The 19,550-nt window shown below is 37.9% G+C and overlaps 1 protein-coding gene across 1 annotated transcript in view; it reads right to left on the bottom strand.

Annotated features, from left to right (window-relative positions):
• Positions 1-1,414: 1,414 nt before the first annotated feature.
• Positions 1,415-19,550, bottom strand: part of LOC139739454 (glutamate--cysteine ligase catalytic subunit-like) — a 32,719-nt gene continuing 14,583 nt past the window's right edge. Inside the window, exons 8-15 of the mRNA XM_071650064.1 lie at positions 19,394-19,510; positions 18,793-18,931; positions 11,596-11,708; positions 8,342-8,434; positions 7,496-7,600; positions 5,044-5,125; positions 2,403-2,639; positions 1,415-1,650 (exon numbers count right to left, since the gene is read on the bottom strand). Of these exons, the coding sequence (XP_071506165.1) occupies positions 1,415-1,650; positions 2,403-2,639; positions 5,044-5,125; positions 7,496-7,600; positions 8,342-8,434; positions 11,596-11,708; positions 18,793-18,931; positions 19,394-19,510 (1,122 nt within the window). The remainder of the gene's footprint in view (positions 1,651-2,402; positions 2,640-5,043; positions 5,126-7,495; positions 7,601-8,341; positions 8,435-11,595; positions 11,709-18,792; positions 18,932-19,393; positions 19,511-19,550) is intronic.

Genomic DNA, 19,550 nt, shown 5'->3' with positions numbered 1-19,550 from the left:
AAGTGTATTTTCTATTTTTGAAGGAGGGGATGGGAAGCGGAATTTTAGGAATTACAGGGGTGAGATTGATACGTAAATAATGGAACTAGGGAAACTGTTTTGAGTGACTCAAATCCACAAGGGTGGGGTGGGGAGGGACCCAACTATAAAACTTAAACAACAGTGCCATCACTGCAAAACTGTCATACAGTCTGGAAAATGAGGTAACACAATGACTTCAAAATACAAATTTCCTGTTTTTCTAGGAAATTATTATCCTCAACATACATACTGTTAAGCTGTTCATTACTGCAATTGATTATGACATAGATATTACACAGTTTGACACAAAGATCATTTTTTAAAAAATTACCTTAGAAACATTTCCATGATTTATAATCACATTCTTATAGAATTTATGCAGTGAATTACATTCTTCTGACATACGGTAAAGGCACATTTTCCTAACAGAAAAGAAAACGTAACCCCAGCATGCACAGCATACTTCTCTAAAAATAATTTTGTTTATACATTACATACTTACACATACATACATGAATAAATTAATTAACACATTGATTTTTCAATTCCTTACCTCCCTCATTTCTCTTTGTACACATAAGGAAATATAATCATATCTATTGAATGTTAAAGTACATGAAAGTGTCGTGGAGGGCACGATATCTTCAATTTCACAATCGTTATCCACTTCATTTGGAAGATGTATTTGTTATATACTGGAATCACATCATGAATAGTTCCAACTTACAAATACAATTTCACTAGCATTGTATTCCGGAGGTGACAACATGTACAGTACCAAATAGCTTTTATATCACAGAAATCACTATTTACATACCCCGGTATACAATGTATGATTGTACCACAGTCATCAGACGCATACAAAAATCAATATACTATGTCTACATCTATTTCGAAATGTCCAGTGTCACCACTGACAGATTCGGCGACAACATTTTCATATCGCTGCTTCATATTCTCTGTCATAGAGGGATGTCAACGTAAACGTGGCAATGAGAAGTCAAAGCTACTGATTTCTTCTACATTTTCACCAATGAACCATTACCCATGATTGCTTCTACTGTCCTCGAGTACATTTCTTGGCCACTGCACTGTTGGCACTACACTGTTGGCTGCAGGGAAGTTCTAAAGCTCAAATGATGAGATCTCTTCATCTTTACCTTCTTCCAGTTCTGCTAAAAAAATTGAAGGAATTGGCTAAAATTCCAGGGGGGTGTTTCATCAATGCTTGTCAGCGCCGACAACTGTTGCCGCTGACCAATTTCAGCAAAATCCTTGGTTTTGATTGGCTGAGATGCTCTGGTCACCGACTGTTACTATGGTGATTCAAGTTGTCAGCGCCGACAAACGTTGATGAAACATCCCCCAGATTTTTATGACATGTAAGCTCGTGTCACACGTTGGTATCCTTCTGGAATTCCACCTTCTGAATGGATTCCGGAATGTCGCCAGATGAGCGGGAGATCTGCGTGTTGACGAGATCGGGTGCCTCCATCTCTCCTCTTGAGATGAGATCGAACTCGCGGATGAGGTCGTAGTTGATCAGCTCAGAGACGACTGAGTCCTGCTTGTAGTCGGGGTGACTGAGGACAAAATCACGTATCCACCGTGCTGTTGTCTTCAGGCGACCTACATACATAAGGCAAAAAGGCAAGTTTTAGGAGAACCCTGATGAAACAAGCACCAATGCAACAAGATTTCTTGCCCCAAAAGTTTTCCCTGTCCAATATTAACATGTATTTTCTTTTTTTTTCAAACCATATCTATGGAAAACTTCACTCAAAAAGTAGAGGTCATTTTGGATCGCAACTCAGATTTTGGTAGCACCAGGGGAACCTTAGCAGAAACAGTATTAAATCATTCTATCATTACTTTCCTTTTCTGGACAAAGACTGCCGAAAAAGGGGGGGGGGGGGGGGAGAGGATTAGAGGAAACAACTTCCCAATGCACCCTGCAAGTATTCACAACCAGCTATATCTTGTACACATTACACAGAAACCAACAATATAGCTTCATTCACCTGCATTTCCCAAGCCATGTCTTTAGCATTTAGCACAGACTAAAAAAGCATTAAAAGTCTTTCTGTAGTGAAACTGTATCAATTTTCTGTGCAAAAGTTCCTAGTATGCTTTCTGCATTTCAATAACAGAGTATCCAAACAGCGACAAAAGCAACTACAAAATTTGATGTTTTAGTTGTCATGGTTATAAGCAGTCATTTCTGGCAGGCAAACTGGATGCTTTCAGAGGAAAAGAGGAGAACAAGAGATAGAGGCTTAAAACTAGGTGTCGGCCACATAAGGATTAGCAAAACAAAAAATAATAACACTAATATGCATCTGATTCAAAGCTTTGACGCGATTGAAGGTCCGATTGAATACCTGCCGCCCGGTCAGAAATGAGTTTGAGGTAGTGGATGATCGTGCACCGTGTGTCTACGTCTACGCCTTCCTGCGTGTTGAGGTACTGGCGGACCAGCGGCACCAGTCCGGGGAAATTGGCCTGGGGGCAGTCTGGGTACTGTCCGCCGTTGATGATGGTATTGATGTCCATGCAGCCATAGTACTCCTTCATGTCTGTACACGTCCCAACGTTTGTGGTTATCTCTGTGTCGCTGACTGGATGGAAATGAAAATACAGTGGAATTAAAGGACAAGTCCACCTTCATAGACATGTGGGTTGAGTGAATGCAGCAAAATTAGAAGAATATATCAGTGAGAGTTTGAGGAAAATCGGACAATCCGTTCAAAAGTTATGAATTTTTGAAGTTTCTGCTCAGTCATGGCTGGACGAAAAGACTAATATAGCTTGTGATGTCACATGTGTACAACGTTATAAAGAAAGAATAAAGAAAATTCAACATATTTCCATTTTTCTCGCATAACAAAAGAACACTCATCTTCTCTCTTTCAGAAGGCAGGGGGAATAATATTACCCTTAACATACGTCAGTAACAAGTCAAAGAAATTTGCACTTTATTCAAAAAAGTAAAGTTTTGTGAAATTCTCTTTTTATTTTCCTTAGATCGTTGTACGCATGTGGCATCATACACTGTAGTAGTCTTCTTATCCAGCAGTGACTGTGCAGATACTTAAAAGATTCATAACTTTTGGAAGGATAGTCCGATTTTCCTCAAATCTTCACTGATGTGTTCTACTAATATTGTTGCATTCTCACAATCCTTATGTATATGAAGGTGGACTTGTCCTTTAATATTCATTCTTTCTTTCTGAATATTATCTTTCTTTCTTTCATTTAATATGCCTTGTCTGCCTTGGGCTACTTAACATACAATGTCGGAATTTTGGAGCTTGAGTATTTGTTCCATGTTCATCGCATCACTGCCAGCTACCAGGGACAGCCTGGTGGTAGTGTCGCTGCCCGGAAAGCAGTACATAGATGACAGGTTCGAGTCCCGCTGGTACCTTTTTTCCGACATGTTTGTTAATTTACAGATCAGCAGTTGCGGTCTTAACAAATTTAATTTGTAGAGGGAGACAAAGTGAAGAAACTCGCACCTGAACCTTCACCCCTCCGAATAATATCTTTCTTTCTTTCAGAGTGGAATCTCTTTATAAAAGGATGGCATATACAGAAGTTGAGATACAATGTACCTGATATAACGAGGCAATTCTGCAGATCTTATTCCTGTTATATTGATGTATTTTTATTCCTGATAATGAGATATATTTTTCTGTTTGTAAACATTTTTTAAAAGCTGCCATACTTTTTGTTCGTACTTGGGTGTACACTCCATGAATGCGCTGAGCTTGGTCTCACTCTTTCGTTCCCGTATTAGTGGTCTGTCACTTTCATACAATTCTGTCCTACTTACCGGGCACACAATAAATTTTTTGTCATGTTATTATTCGGCAGTTTTTGTTTTCAGTGGTCCCATACACTGGATACTGTGAATGGCAAAAGTTGAAAGGCTGTAGCTACGCATGTTTTTTTTTTTGTTTTGTTTTTTTTTGTTTGTTTTTTTTTTTTGGGGGGGGGGGGGGTTTGTGTGTTTTTTGGGGGGGTTGCATGTTTTGTTTTGTGTTTTTTGCAAAATTTGGGTCGCAACCCAAGTTGCACAAATTTGTGCAAATTTTGGCAAAAAGACGTGAAATTGTGCGGTGAGAATTGTGACTGAAAAAAAAAAAAAAAATGTCTAGATTTTGTATCAAACAGCAGGATGCATAACCCAGTGAAGTAGTCCCACCTCACATCCAACTGGACCCCACAGAAGACCAGTTATATATACAACTGAAAATGGGCTATCCAGCAATCTTCTCATCAATAGAAAATGAAAGCTTGCTGTGGACCACATTTTGTTGATGCCCAGAGTTGTTGCATAAAACAAATTAATGGTACATGGTGTTTACTCTGATACACTACAATGAAACAAGATTTCACCCCTGTGACCATTTTGTATGAAATCATTGCTTCATGAAAACAAGCCAAATTTTGACATCATACAGACTAATTTTCCCTGATAGCATCAGGGGCAGTTTCATCGATGAAACTGCTCAATCAGGTGTGAGAGTACTCTCACTTCCCATAACACAATTCAAGTAACTCCCGCTTTTGCTCTATTAGTGGGACTATTAAGCCCACTCAATGCTCTACAGCTGTTCCATTCATGAATGAAACTGCCCCTGAACTCTGTCACAAACAAGGATTAAAGCAAGTCTTTATTTCTTATTTTACACCTGATTGAATTCCACTTCTTTAATCCCTTTTGTTTACTGTAAAACGAGAAATGTTCGCGTGCATTTTAATTTCGCGAATTTCGCGAGCGCCAAGATTCGCAAAATTAAAATGCACGCGAAATTTCTTATCTACACTATTTGCATTGAACGCAAGAGGCAATTCGCGAAAATTTCTTGCCACGAAAAATGCCGTCGGCTCCAATTCGCGAAAATTTCGTGCCGCGAATATATTATGTTTTACAGTATTATTTGGACATGAAGTGGCATTTCACTTTCAATGATTCTGTAAAATGTGACTAACGAGTAACTATGCGGTCATACTCACATGAATGGATGTCTTTTCTGAAGTAGAATTTTTCGTTCAGGACTGCATCTTTCTTCTGAGCCCTCTTCATGTTTTCATCAACCTAAAGGCAGAATGGGAATATACACTACACAGGCGTGTCATCAGAATGCAATTTTCTTCAAAAAAAACATGCACATTACTATTAACATATAGGACAGTGAAACAAACTTCTTGTCAAACTTTGAATACCACAGGAACAATATGCATACATGTATGTAAAAAGGCAAAATAAATAGAAACAATGCTGACTACAGTGTATTAAAGATTGTGTCCAGGTGAACCATTGTATATGTGACCGTGCACCTCAAAACAAACATAAAGTCGCACACACTGATTTTGCGTGAGGACTGAAAATAAGTGAAATGGGTCAACCTAGCCGAACTTGACTTTTTCATATTTTCTGAAAGAGCGGGTCTTCTTTAACATTATGCTAAAATTTGGTATTATAAAACGGGCGGGAAAGTGTGTTTTTTTAACAGTTTATCTCGAACACTTTTGGTAGAATAGTGTGATTAGGTGTGTCTTTAGAATCCCTTTTTCATTTTTGAAAAACCTTGTCCACACTCTTCACTTTCAACTCTAATAACTTTTGAAAGGATAGTGCTACTGCTTTGAAAGTTGGCATTGATTATGGACAGAATGTGTTAATGAGGCATGCTTAATTTCAGTTTAATCTAATAATCTCTTCATTGTTGTTACTCTGGTGGTTTACTTCCTGTTTTTTTTGTCCCATTTATCGCACAGCCAGCAGGGTTTGGTAAAGATTAAGCGCTTGAATAGACACTGTACTTCAGAGCCTCTTTTCTCAGTTCACACTTTTTCTGAGTTTGTGCTTTCTTTCCAATATTTATACAGGTTAGGAGAGTCCATTTGATTTGAGTTATACATCATTTTAAAGCTTAAAGTCTGCTCTTTCAGAATATGGTCTTAACTAAAAATTCATGTCTGGCGACTTTTTGTTTGTTTTGAGGTGCAGTGTCACATATATTGGCACAGGAAGGCATGAGATCTATCAACACTGTGTACACGGCAAAACTAGTGTACAACTTAAAACTGACATCATCTTGCTCACAACAAAATGATTTTCCTGATTTTCCTTCAAATTAAGTTTTGCTGATCTGTTTTACATGATCCCTTAACCCTAACTAGGCGAGGCTATTTTAATAGGTAGTTGATAGAGCCGGAGGGGGGGGACCTCCCAGGCCTCCCCTCCAGATCTCGGCCGTTGACTGCGCGATCGCGACGAAAATTGGCACACACATTGCCTATGATGTAATCTAAAATACCATGAAGTTAATTTTAAAAAAATTATCATTTATGCTAAATTATGCTAATTTATGCATAATGATGGGTGAAATCAGACTATTTGGTATAAATCACAAAATAAAGCTCAAAACAGGCACATTTTTTGTGTAAATATTCTTTTAGTGTCCTTAGCAAATGTGATAAAAAAAATTGTGATATCACAAAGAATTCTGAAGTATTTTATTGTTTTTTGAATTTCTTATGAATTTCTCTGTTTTTTCGACTTTGTTTTTCATTGTTTTTTCGATGAAATTTGTCCGTGACATCGCTCCGAACAAGAAAATATGTTATTCATTGATTTTAATCAATAAAACACCCAAATAATCATGCTTTTATAAAATTTGCCTGTAAGCACAGTTTGCATTGAAATTGTACACGAATTCACGTTTTTGAGCAATTTTTGGTCTGACATGCATGCACATATTTATGTGTAACTTCAGAACCGCGCGCCCGGCCTCGCAAATTTGGTGTCAAAAGATGCCGGAGACTTCAAAGAAAAAAGTCATGAAACGTCGCTGCGATAGCTTTTTGCGATTGCGGCCTAGTTAGGGTTAAAAAAGAAATGAATGCTTGTTAGCAAACACAATCATGAAACTGACTATTTTCTACAGTCCTCTAAAAATACTCTAACATGTATCATAACAAAACAAACACTTTTGAACATACGAAAACATTCATAAACTTTAACATCATGACAAGACATATTTAAGCTACCAAACTTTCACCTTCAATGTATGCTGGCGTACATTTTTTTTTTATTTTTTTTTTACATTAACATATATATTTTTGTAGACTCCTTGGCTTCAAAGTTTGTGATTCCATGAAAGGTAGCATGGTGATGGGGCATCACATTTGTTAGAGGGTGAACACAGAGACACAACTCTTCTTTGGGTGACAGTAATATCACTGTCTCAACACCCAGCTACCACTTTGACAATATATCTTTAAGATCATTTCACTGACCAACACCACTTTCGCCATTTGAGCAAAATCATTACTTGTCATTTATCATGCAAACTTTTACCAAGCTGTTTACATAATTTGGACACTTGCAATCAAAATGTATCTTCAAAAAGATTGACAATATTCTTGGCGAGCCGATATGGCTTGCTCGCTCCTCACGTACCTTTGAGATTGGAATGAGGAAGTTGAGCTTGAATGTCAAGATTGCACGGGTGAGGAGGACGAGGAATACCACGAAGGCTGCATTCTCAAAGTCAGTCAATTGCACCTGTCATCATGGGAAGATATGAAAACACAGTTCATTCCCGTTATATAGAAAACACACTTAAAACAAAATTTCACTTTAACAAAGTAAAAAATTTAGATCCCGATGATTATCCGTACCAATAAATCACAACAGACTTTATTGTCTGGTTTATCTAAACAACATTTTGGTGGAACAAAAACAAACCGCCAGTCCAGTGGACTTCATTTCAATGGGAGTCACCTGTTCAGAACATCCTAATCCAAGACTAGCAAATCTCTGTCTTACACCATACGTCTTCTACGTGTACATCAGATCATTTTTCTCAAAGAATGAACACTTTTTTCAATAAATACATGCCTACCTGTCAGTATTTTTACATGACTCAATTTTGTAACGGGTTGAAACTGGACCACAGTGAGAGACTGTAGCTGATACACGTATGTGACTGCATATCACAAAACGAACAAAAAAGAACATGCAGATATCTTACATTTATAAGGACTCAAAATAAATGAAATGGGTCAACCAAGTCAATCTTCTCTTCTCTCAGCTCAGTAAACAGGTTTTTAGATTGTGTGCTTTCTTTCCATGATTTAGTTAGAAGAGTCCATTTGATCAGTGTTATACATTATTTCAAAGCTTAGAGTCTGCTCTCCAAGAATCTACATTGTATCTTTATTGAAATATCTATGTCTGCCAACTTTTGGTTGGTTGTGTGATGCAGGGTCACATCTCAGACTACAATGTAGTCATCATTCTCACCTCAATGGGTCTGAACTCCACTCTCCAGCCAATCTTGGAGTTGACTGGTGGTGGTTTGAATCTCATCGACTGCCAATTGGTTGACTGGATGTTCTGTCATGTATCGGAAAAAGAGGAAGAGAGGCACTGGAATTAAAGCTCAAGTTTTGACACAAGCTATTACAAAGGATAAGGGAGTGATATCAGAGATAGATATTATTTTTATAGAGAGAGACATAAGGCACGGTCAGACTGGCAAGATATCGAGAAGTTTAAGATCACGGAGTTTGAGCCATTGGTACGCACGCAAGAAAGAGTACGCTGTCCGATAGCCAGTGATTGTGACGTTTGTAACAATGCATATCTGTACATGACAATGGCCTCGCGCTTCGGAGACACTGCGCGTAAATAGATCGAGAAGTTTCACGGGAAGTTTGGGGTCAGTTTGCTGTCACACTGGCAAAACTTCAAGATCTTGAACTTCTCGATCTTTAGCCAGTCTGACCGCAACTATAGAGAAATAGATACGGTAGTGAGGAAGAAAGAGGGACAGAATACCACACATACAAGACCTTCACTTTATCAACAATTTCTCTTATTCAATACATTATTGGCTTTAATTTGCTGCATGGTGAAACTTAGAAAACTTATAATTATGTCATACACTCTGGTGGTTTTAAACATTATGGAGAAATGAAACATGCCAAAGTAAAGATTTCAAAATGAGGGCATGGTATGCATCAACCATATGAAATGCTATAAAGGTTCAGAGTACAAAAAGTAATCATGAGACTTTCCTTCATATAAAGCCTATTGAAGATGTGATTCTTGCTGGGAATTCTTTTGCATTTAGTTCTGAAGAACAATTCATATATAATATCCATATTGATTTAATACAAGACAGAAACTAAAATCAGTCAGAAGACATGGATTATAAGACTTTCAATGAAATTGGACAAGAGAAAATTATGGTATGTTGCAGTACTAAAATGTTTTCAACAAGTAAAGTTACTGGTAGGAAGCATATAAGCAAATGAGCAGAATATGGGCAGGATCACACCTCTGTCATTGTGTTGGTTTAATTTCATTTTATTCATTCAAGCCAACTTCACCAAGGATTTGATCTGAGGGTCATTGGTTCATAGTGCAAAATGACACACATAATAATAATGATGATATGGTCTTCTTTATCTTTGATATGGTCTTCTTTATCTAGGGTAGCCTCTTCAGAGTTGCCACTTATAAACCAGAGGGCCCTGCCAATATAATTATCTTCGCATTGTCAGGTACCCATATTGATATACACCTGGGTCAAGAGGGACATGGTACAGGCCAACTTCTACCAGGATTTGATTTGTAATAGAGAGGTTCACTGGTTCATGGTGAAAAATGACACACATAATAATAATGATGATATGGTCTTCTTTATCTAGGGTAGCCCCTTCAGAGTTGCCACTTATAAACCAGAGGGCCCTGCCAATATAATTATCTTCGCGTTGTCAGGTACTCATATTGATATACACCCGGGTCAAGAGGGACATGGCACAATCCACTTTAGTGCGCGCATGCAAATCTCAAATACATGTACGCGCAGCCTGAACCCCCAAGTTCACTGACCCTACCTGCCAAAATATCAGAAATCATTCATAAATTCCCCCAAATTCTTGGATCACTACCCAAATTTAATCATCTGTTACTTGTATCATTCTAAATCTTTCCTGCAAGTTTCATCCAAATCCGTTGACTACTTTTTGAGTTATTTTGCACAAGGACAACCAAACACACAAACCAACAGTAACAAAAACATTTAACCTCCTCCCTTGGCGGCGGTAATTATGATATGGTCTTCTCTATCTAGGGTAGCCCCTTCTGAGTTGCCACTTTAAATAATCAGAGGGCCCTGCCAATACCGTTATCTTTAGCGTTGTCAGGTACCCACTTTATCTTATATACACCTGGTTCAAGAGGAACATAGTACAAGCCAACTTCTCCCAGGATTTGATCTTTAATAGAGAGGTTCACTGGTTCATAGTGAAATACATGTATAACACACATAAATAATGATGATACAGTCTTCTTTATCTAATGATAATGATGATAAGGTCTTCTTTATCTAGGGTAGCCTCTTCAGAGTTCCCACTTATTAACCAGAGGGCCCCATCAATATCATTATTCTAGCGTTGTCAGGTACCCATTTGTACACCTGAGTCAAGAGGGACATGGTACAAGCCAACTTCTCCCAGAATTTGATCTTTAATACAGAGGTTTACTGATTCATAGTGAAATATAGCAAACATAATAATAATGATGGTACGGTCTTCTTTATCTAATAATAATGATGATAAGGTCTTCTTTATCTAGGGTAGCCTCTTCAGAGTTCCCACTTATCAACCAGAGGGCCCTGCCAGTATCATTATCTTAGTGTTGCCAGGTACCCATTTGTACACCTGGGTCAAGAGGGACATCATGGTACAAGGCTACTTCTCCCAAGATTTGATCTTTGATAGATAGGTTTACTGGTTCATAGTGAAGTGAAGCATGACACACATTATAATGATGATGATATGGTCTTCTTTATCTAGGGTAGCCCCTTCAGAGTGGCCACTTATAAACCAGAGGGCCCTGTCAATGTTGTTATCTAATAGCATTGTCAGGTACCCATTTATACACCTGGGTTAAGAGGGACATGGTACAAGCCAACTTCTCCCAGGATTTAATCTTTAATAGAGAGGTTCACTGGCCAGTTCATATTGAAATATGACACACATAATAATAATGATATGGTCTTCTCTATCTAGAGTACCCAATATGCCAATATCATTATCTAAGCATTGTCAGGTACCCATTTATACACCTGGGTCAAGAGGGACATGGTACAAGCCAACTTCTACCAGGATTTGATCTTTAATAGAGAGGTTCACTGGTTCAGAATGAAATATGACACACATAATAATAATGATGATATGGTTTTCTTTATTTAGGGTAGCCCCTTCAGAGTTGCCACTTATAAACCAGAGGGCCCTGCCAATATCATTATCTATACAATAGCGTTGTCAGGTACCCATTTATACACCTGGGTCAAGAGGGACATGGTACGTAAAGGATGTTTTGTCCATGGATGTAGGTACTTGACAGAATTTGAACTTGAGACCTTCACAATGAACACTAGGAGTCTTATCCACGCCACAGTGCAACAGTGAAAATTGACATCACTAAAAATTAGAAAGTCATAGTTTGGGGTCAGTATGTTGTGACATAGAGTCAAGTGTTCTTACCTCAAAATGGTCTGAGTCGTTGCGGTCATCTTGGTTGATCCTCTCGCTGAAAAGAGAGACCGGGTCCCTAATGAAAAGATGGGCTATGTGTCTGGCCAGCTGGCGGTCAATACCTGGACATGGGAAATAATCGACAGTCTCATGAGCACGGTCAGTTTACAGAGTATCGTTTTGGCCTGAATATTGACTTGAGGAAAAAGCAACATACCTGAAAGTAGTTTTGTACAATATAAGTATCCCCAAGTGTTCATACATCTACAGTTTATTTGGGCATCAAACATGTACACGTACATGCAAATGATTGATATCAATTTATGAATCAGATAATAGCTGGCCATTTTTTTTCTCTTTTTAAATGACATACATATAAATATTGTATTTGTCCTCATTTTACCCATAGTGCACTCATCTTCTACTTGTGCCATGACGCCTGAGCTCAGGCAACATACTCCAATGTCCGTACAAGGCAAACATTTGGTGACCTTTCATCACAAAAGCCACAGAGTCACACAGGTCATTTTGCTGGGAGGTCTACTAACTGTAAAACACAATATTGTTGTGGCATGAAATTTTTGCAAATTGGAGCTGACGGCCTGTTTTGTGGCATGAAATTTTCGCAAGTTGCCTCTGACATTCAGTGCAAATAATGTAGACAAGAACTCTTGCATGCATTATAATTTCGCGAATCTTGGCTCTCGCAAAATTCACAAAATTAACATGCAAGCGAACATTCCTTGTTTTACGGTTTTAAATCCGTTTGCTGTCCACCAATGTCTGACATTCAATGCATATAGTGTAGACAAGAACTCTTGCATGCATTATAATTTCGCGAATCTTGGCTCTCACAAAATTTGCGAAATTAACATGCACACGAACATTCCTCGTTTTACGGTTTTAATCTGTTTGCCGTCTACAGCTGATATGCTTTTATTCATTTTTTTCTAATGGTTTGGAAAGTCAAAATTTAATGAGTTAATTCATACCCTCATAAAGCTGAGAATTCTTCATTCAGACAATGATCAAAACTTTAGATTGCTAACCCTAACCAGGCAGGGATTTTTGGCCTATTCTTTGGCCAGGGGAGGGTTGATTCAACCCCCTCCCCCTCCGAAATCTCCGCCGTTGATCGCACAATCGCCCTAAAATATGGCACATACATTACATATCGCGTAATCTACCATAAAAGAAAAAAATTGAATTTTTCATTTTTTTATATTTCACATGTTTTTAATATTTAATATGCATGACATCATAAATTTTGCTCTAATTCAGAAAGTAAAGCTAATGGCATCCTAATTTTTGGTAATATTATTCCTTGTAGGATTCCTAACAATGTACTTGAAAAAAAATCTGGAATCAAAATTAATTTCTTATCTATTCTATTGTTTTATGAATTTTTTATGTATTTCTGTTTTTCAACCTTTTGTGTTTTTCCGTTTTTTTTCCACAAAATTTATTACAGAACCTATTTCAAAAATAATTATGATGAAATTAATTGATTTCAGCCATTGAAAGTGAAAATAATCATATCTTTTTGAATAAGGAGAGAAAACTCTATTTGCATAGATTTTGTACACAAAATCACGTTTTTGAGCCATTTTCGGTCTGACAAGCATGTATAAAAGGTCGTGCAGCATCGTAACGGCATGTCTGATTTACGCGAAAATGGTGTCATCAGATGTGCGAGATTTGAAAGTAAAAAGTCAGAGAGCAGCGCGGTCAAAAAAATTTGCATGGCAGAATGGTCGCGGAAAATGTCGGGGGGGGGGGGGAGGGGGGGTTGATTCCACCCCCCTCCCCGGACCTCTTAGGGTTAAATGACTTTATGTTGGGCCTGGTATATCATTATGCCTGTATCCTCATTCAATAATTTTACATGCAAGGAATTATCACTGGCTAAATTTCCAGACATCTCAACTTCCTAGACAAAGTCAAAGATCCATTTTATATTATCTGAAGTACAATTTTCCTACCTCTTCTCCATCTGTTAACTGCAAATTAAAAGCATCTTTGGAAATATATTTTCTTACAGCCGCAGTATTAAGTACCTTGATTATTATTCGAAAAAAATAATGCCATGAGTAGCAGTAAGGAAGTTGATGCCTCTGCAATCTGTCAGAAGCAAGTCAAAGATTAGCATCATATTGTAGAATGATAGCAAATAATCCTTGCAATCACTGGCGATAGACACTGTAAACACACTATCGCACACTTGCAGCATAAGAGTTCCCGCATTTAGTAATATAAAGCAGCAAGAGTTCACACACTTTTAATAGCCAGAGATAGCTAGCCATGCGTCAATGCCTTACCCATTCCTTCAATTAAGTAGTGCATCCAGTAACTACTTTATGCACAGTTGCATGTACAGCAAGCAAGAAGGAAAAGCAATTTGCAAAGTGCTAGTAATCATTGGGAAAACAATTACATACAATGGATTTCTGGCAATTTTGTTTTTCCACCATTCGATATGAAATTAACAATGCCAGTGTTGTTTTGTGCATCAGTATGAAAAGTATGCTTGCAGTAACTACAGAATTTCTTTAAAAAAAACACACACACACACACACTTTCTGATAGGTGTGCCTCGTGGATTAACAATTCCATAATTACAATATGCACACAATTACTACTGGTGTACTCAGACCGGTTCACAATGTGTACGCTGATCCATGGAAAAAAAAATGGACATTGATGCATTCTCACAAATACTATTTTAGTATCAAAAATAATTCTGGTCACATAAGGGCTTGTTCAAAAGACTATAAACATAATTTATGATCAAAGTGATAAAGCAATGTAATTTTTCATTTGTTTAATATCTGTGAACCAGACCGATTATTCAGGAATCATGGTAATATGGGGAAAAAATGGAATCAAGAGGTATTGTATTCAGAAAATTACAAAGGGGGAAAAACTTGTGCAATCATGTTGTCAATAACTAGCAAATGATTTAAATAACTTTACAAAAGTGATACACCGTATGTATGTTCATGTGTGCCACAAAATGCAGTAATGATTACTGCGAACACAGCACAAATTTGCCTCATCAATGTACATGCTTTTGTTATATTATTTTCTCGTACTTGTTTGTACTGTTCATGTACAGCTCCACTGTATAAAACTTAATAACTACGTGAAAACTGCATGTCACCTAGAGAAGGGGGGAGGTACTCAGAAGTAAAAATCTGATCACAATAATCATGACACTGCATTTCTCTGTGGGCTTTAAGTTTACACAGAGCATTGTATCAACCCACACTGTGCTTTGTTTACCTAATGGCACGCATGTTGGAGTGCTGTCTTCACGGAATCACACAGATGTCTGAAATCTAACTGTCAATGAATAGAGATTACCTAATCTTCCTAATCCCAATTGTGTCACCATGGTTCAATGCTGGAATGAGGTGCAATCCTGTGCCTGATGGGATCCCTAATTACTTGAATTACTGAATTTTGATGAAAAAGCTTTGAAAGGTTAAAGGGATGGTGTAGTATTGGTTGAGGTGAGAATTCAGCTTTTAACTTTGTGCAACATACTTAGAAACCATTTCTAAAATGTCAAAAAGCATACCAGGTACTATAATTCTACATAGAATTCAATGTTTATTTGACAAAAATCGGTTTTGAAATGGCTGAGATATCCAAAAGAAAAGTAAAGGCAATCCTAATTAAAGGTGGGTCCCACCTTTTATCAGGATTGCTTAAATGTGGATACAAAAATCTCAGCCATTTCAAAACCACTTTTTATCAAATAAACTTCCAATTCCTCTTAGAATTTATGCTCTTTCATTTTCATTAGAGGTTTGTGATTATCAAAATAAAAAAAGTTATAAAAAATATAGGAAACCTCACATCCCAGCTCAACCGAAACTCCACCATCCCTTTAAGCCAAGAGCCTGAGCACACTAAGACTTACAGGAATGCTGTTTACACGAGCCTATTGTAAACACATACCCATACATAACAGTAGGTCCGTTTGCTACATTTGATTTACTACAAACTACAATGCAAACCTGCATCATATCATATTGGATCATTCCCATTCAAACTATTTCTGAAGCCATGTTTGGACTCTGCACCGCCTTGGTGCCACTTTTAGCAGCTAATGACCTCGGTTGTCTCGGATGAATTGACAAAAAATGTCTGACGGGAATGACAATAACCTTTGCCCGCTCCTTGTCAACATTGTATCAGAATATCTCATTGTGCAGAGAGACAGATGAGAAGTGCAGACTGATTGATGTTCTTTATTTCCCAATACTACAAAGCACTCCAGCTCTGTCGCTATGTTTTTTTTTTTCTCTCTCTCTCTCTCTCTCTCTTCTTCTTCTTTCATTGATACAGTAGTATTATACTCAAATCAACTCTTTACATGCCCTGGCACACAAATGCACACTATCTTGACTCGCCAATCTTTGTCATCGGTAATTAGGAATAATAATAAAAATAATAATTATATAACATATTTATTTAGTACCTATATGACCACAATTACCTCTGGCAACATATTTGAATGTTGTTACATTTTTCGTCCAATCTAGTAAATTGCAAAATTCTTCACAATAAAAGCCAATACAGAATTGCATTTTATTGCTTCAGTTTGGGTAGATCACTGAAAAATGGCCACTATTGATAAAGATAAACCCTGGCCACTTATCTTTACCTTAGGGCTCAGAAAAAAGATTATGCATACAGTTACGTACAAAAAGTTGACTGTGGTATAAAGCAAACAAAGCCAAAGTGTAGTGACAGGGGATGACATATTGAATGATATCAGACAGGCATTCAAAATATTCGGTTGAAATTAATGGGCTCAGACTGTGATCGTCTGCCACCTGTGTATGTACATGAACTTTAAGAGCTCTTACCACATGGTTCTTTAGGCTTGCATTAAGCAAAAAAAAAAAAAATTAACTTTGATGCATGAGTAGGCTTCAGACAATGATCAGATACCCTATGCAAGTCACAGAAACCAATGAGAGCCGTTCCTTTACTCCAGATCCAAATGTTTTCAGGAGCGAGTTATTCAGTGTCAGTTTTTACAACATATGAATGTAAAACAAATGAGTTGACAATGGTCTCACCCATTAAATATGTCTCCCCCATAACCTGACATACAAATCTTGCACACTGTCTGAAAAAGCAAACAAACAAACAAACAGAAAAAAAAAAGAAAAGAAAACTTGTATCTAATGGAAGTCAGCATACCACTATTGTGTTGTGTCACTGTAGCAATGGTACTTTTTACACAGACGATCTTGAAACTTTCTACTTCTTACAAAAATAGGAAAATATATACACCACACATACACACAATATAACAAAATGCTTTGGGATCACTAGAGCACACAGCTGACAATGTGTATCCAGAGTTTCTACTCAAAGCAGATTTACTCATGAAGATCCAACATCTATGCTTCACTGATCCTAAAAGCATCACCAGAGGGGCAGGGAAGGTGGTGTAGGAATCACTAGGCTTGACAAATTCCACAGTAGCAGACAAAAGCTAGCAAGTCAAGCCGGTGGTAGCCTAATTTTGTTGTGATATTCTTTATAGTTACAGTCTTTCCCCAACTGATTAACCCGTTGAGAACGGACTGATTTTGCTATAACACGCATTTCACAATAGCAGACAAAAGCTAGCAAGTCAAGCCGGTGGTAGCCTAATTTTGTTGTGATATTCTTTATAGTTACAGTCTTTCCCCAACTGATTAACCCGTTGAGAACGGACTGATTTTGCTATAACACGCATTTCCCGTAGACGCGTGCCCAAGTATGCTCGGGACTCGTCTTCAACGGGTTAAAGTTCCCTGTATAAAACATTTTCTTTCAAATACTATGTAACTTTATCATACAGGAACCATTGCCCCCCCCCCCCCCCTTCCCCCTTTTCCTGCTCCATACGAGGGTAATGTGACTCTGTTTGTAGCACATCATATAGCTCAGGTTTGATTCTCATCAAGCCTACATGAAGCTGAGTAATGTGGTGTGTAATTCTGCACCTGTCCCCTCCAGTACAAGGCAAAATACTCTGTACTATCTTGTAGTACATAGAGGACATAAAATGGAGGACCCATGTGTGAGGGAGTCACAACTTAGGCACGTAAAAGATCCCACTTCAATCACTCATCACAAAAAGCAAGATGCTATAAAAACCTGATGAAGCAATACCCCTCACATACCAAAACCGGAAAATGACTGGCTGATGCCGAGTCCCCTCCCCCCCCCCCCCCCCCCACCCCTTTATCGCCTCGGGTGACTAGCAATACCGGCAGCCAGCAATCAGAAATAAAGAAGAAGGTTGAAAGAAAGAGGACGTCATTATAAATGCAGATTGGTGACGATGTGCTATGGCAGATTTGTTTAATAATATCAGTTGTGACCCTGCACCACAAAACACACAAAAAGTCGCCAGACATGAAATTTTAGTTAAGAGCATATTTTGAAAGACCAGACTTTAAGCTTTAAAATGATGTATTACTCAAATCATATGGACTCTCCTATAAACCTATCTAAATATTGGAAAGAAAGCACACATTCAGGAAAAGTGTGAATTGAGAAAAGAGGCTCTGAAGTACAGTGTCTATTCAAGCGCTTAATCTTTACCAAGCCATGTTGGTTGTGCGATGAATGGGACTAAAAAAAACAGGATGTAAACCACAAGAGTGACAACAATGAAGGCATTATTATATTAAACAGAAATTGAGTATGCCTTTTATTAACACATTCTGTCCTTAATTAATGCCAATTTTCAAAGTAATAGCATCATCCTTTCAAAAGTTATAGGAGTTGAAAGTGAAAAGTGTGTACAAGGTTTTTGAGAAATGAAAAGGAGACGTTTAAAAGAAACACTTAATCACACTGTTCTGCCAAAAAATGTTCAAGATAAATTGCTAAAAAACACACTTTCCTGCCCATCTTATGATCCCAAATTTTAGCATAATGTAGAAGAAGACTTGCTCTTTCAGAAAGAATGAAAAAGTCAAGATCGGCTCGGTTGACCCATTTCACCTATTTTCTAGTCCTCACACAAAATCAATGTGTGCGACTTTTTGTTCGATTTGTGATGCACCGTCACAATTAGTCACCCTCTGTAGGAATTTATTTGTAAGATCACAACAGTTACTGCTGATCAACATTTTAAAGAACACAGAAAACTGCTCAACATGAAAGACACAATTTTCAAATTACCCTCACCTGCATCGAGCATATCTTGTAGGAGCTCCTCGTCCAGAATGAGATCGGTGTCGTTGTACCTCTCACCCTGTGGCGACAGGTAACTGTCCACGCTGTCATAGCGTGACTTTGGTATCTTGAAGCGATTCGTCTTCAGCTCCTGTTTGATCCAAAATAGTGCGGAAAAAAACATTTTTTTACTTGCATGAAGGCAATTTGCTTACTATAAAATATATAATAAAAGCACGCCATGTATTCCAATACTTACAGTTGTAAATGTCCTGATTCCGTGGAACTAAAAACATGAAAGTCTTACCCTGCCGGGCACGAAAGATTACGAACGCGAAAATATTCCCTTTTACGATTAACCTCTATATTCCCTCCACAATTGACAATTCACTTCCTTCATGTCAACTTTCCTTTCTGGAGGTTAATGAATATTGAATATGGACCACGAAAGAATAGGAGAGGTGATGCATTGGGTATGTGTTTAAAAATGTTTAAAAATGTTTTTAGATGTTTAAAAAATGGTTGCTGATCTGTACTGCAATCAAACTCTTCAGCTGCAGACAAATCATAGTGCCACCAAACATTTCATTTGTGACCAGGAGTAGAACTGTACCTCGAGACCCCGCTCTTCTCTGGTCCGGTCGTCAACGGAAGCCGAGATGATGTTCCAGCGACAATCGACGTCTGCGAGGTAGCCACGGAAGATGGGAGATGCAGCGCTAAGTGCCATCTGAAATGGGAAAAATTGCCATGGTAATTGCTTACTGATT

The sequence above is a fragment of the Diadema antillarum genome, unplaced genomic scaffold (genome assembly GCF_040938485.1).
Source record: "Diadema antillarum isolate AM-2024a unplaced genomic scaffold, OU_Dant_1.0 seq00000799_RagTag, whole genome shotgun sequence".
NCBI lineage: Eukaryota > Metazoa > Echinodermata > Echinoidea > Diadematoida > Diadematidae > Diadema > Diadema antillarum.
This window is presented reverse-complemented; position numbering and strand designations above follow the sequence as displayed.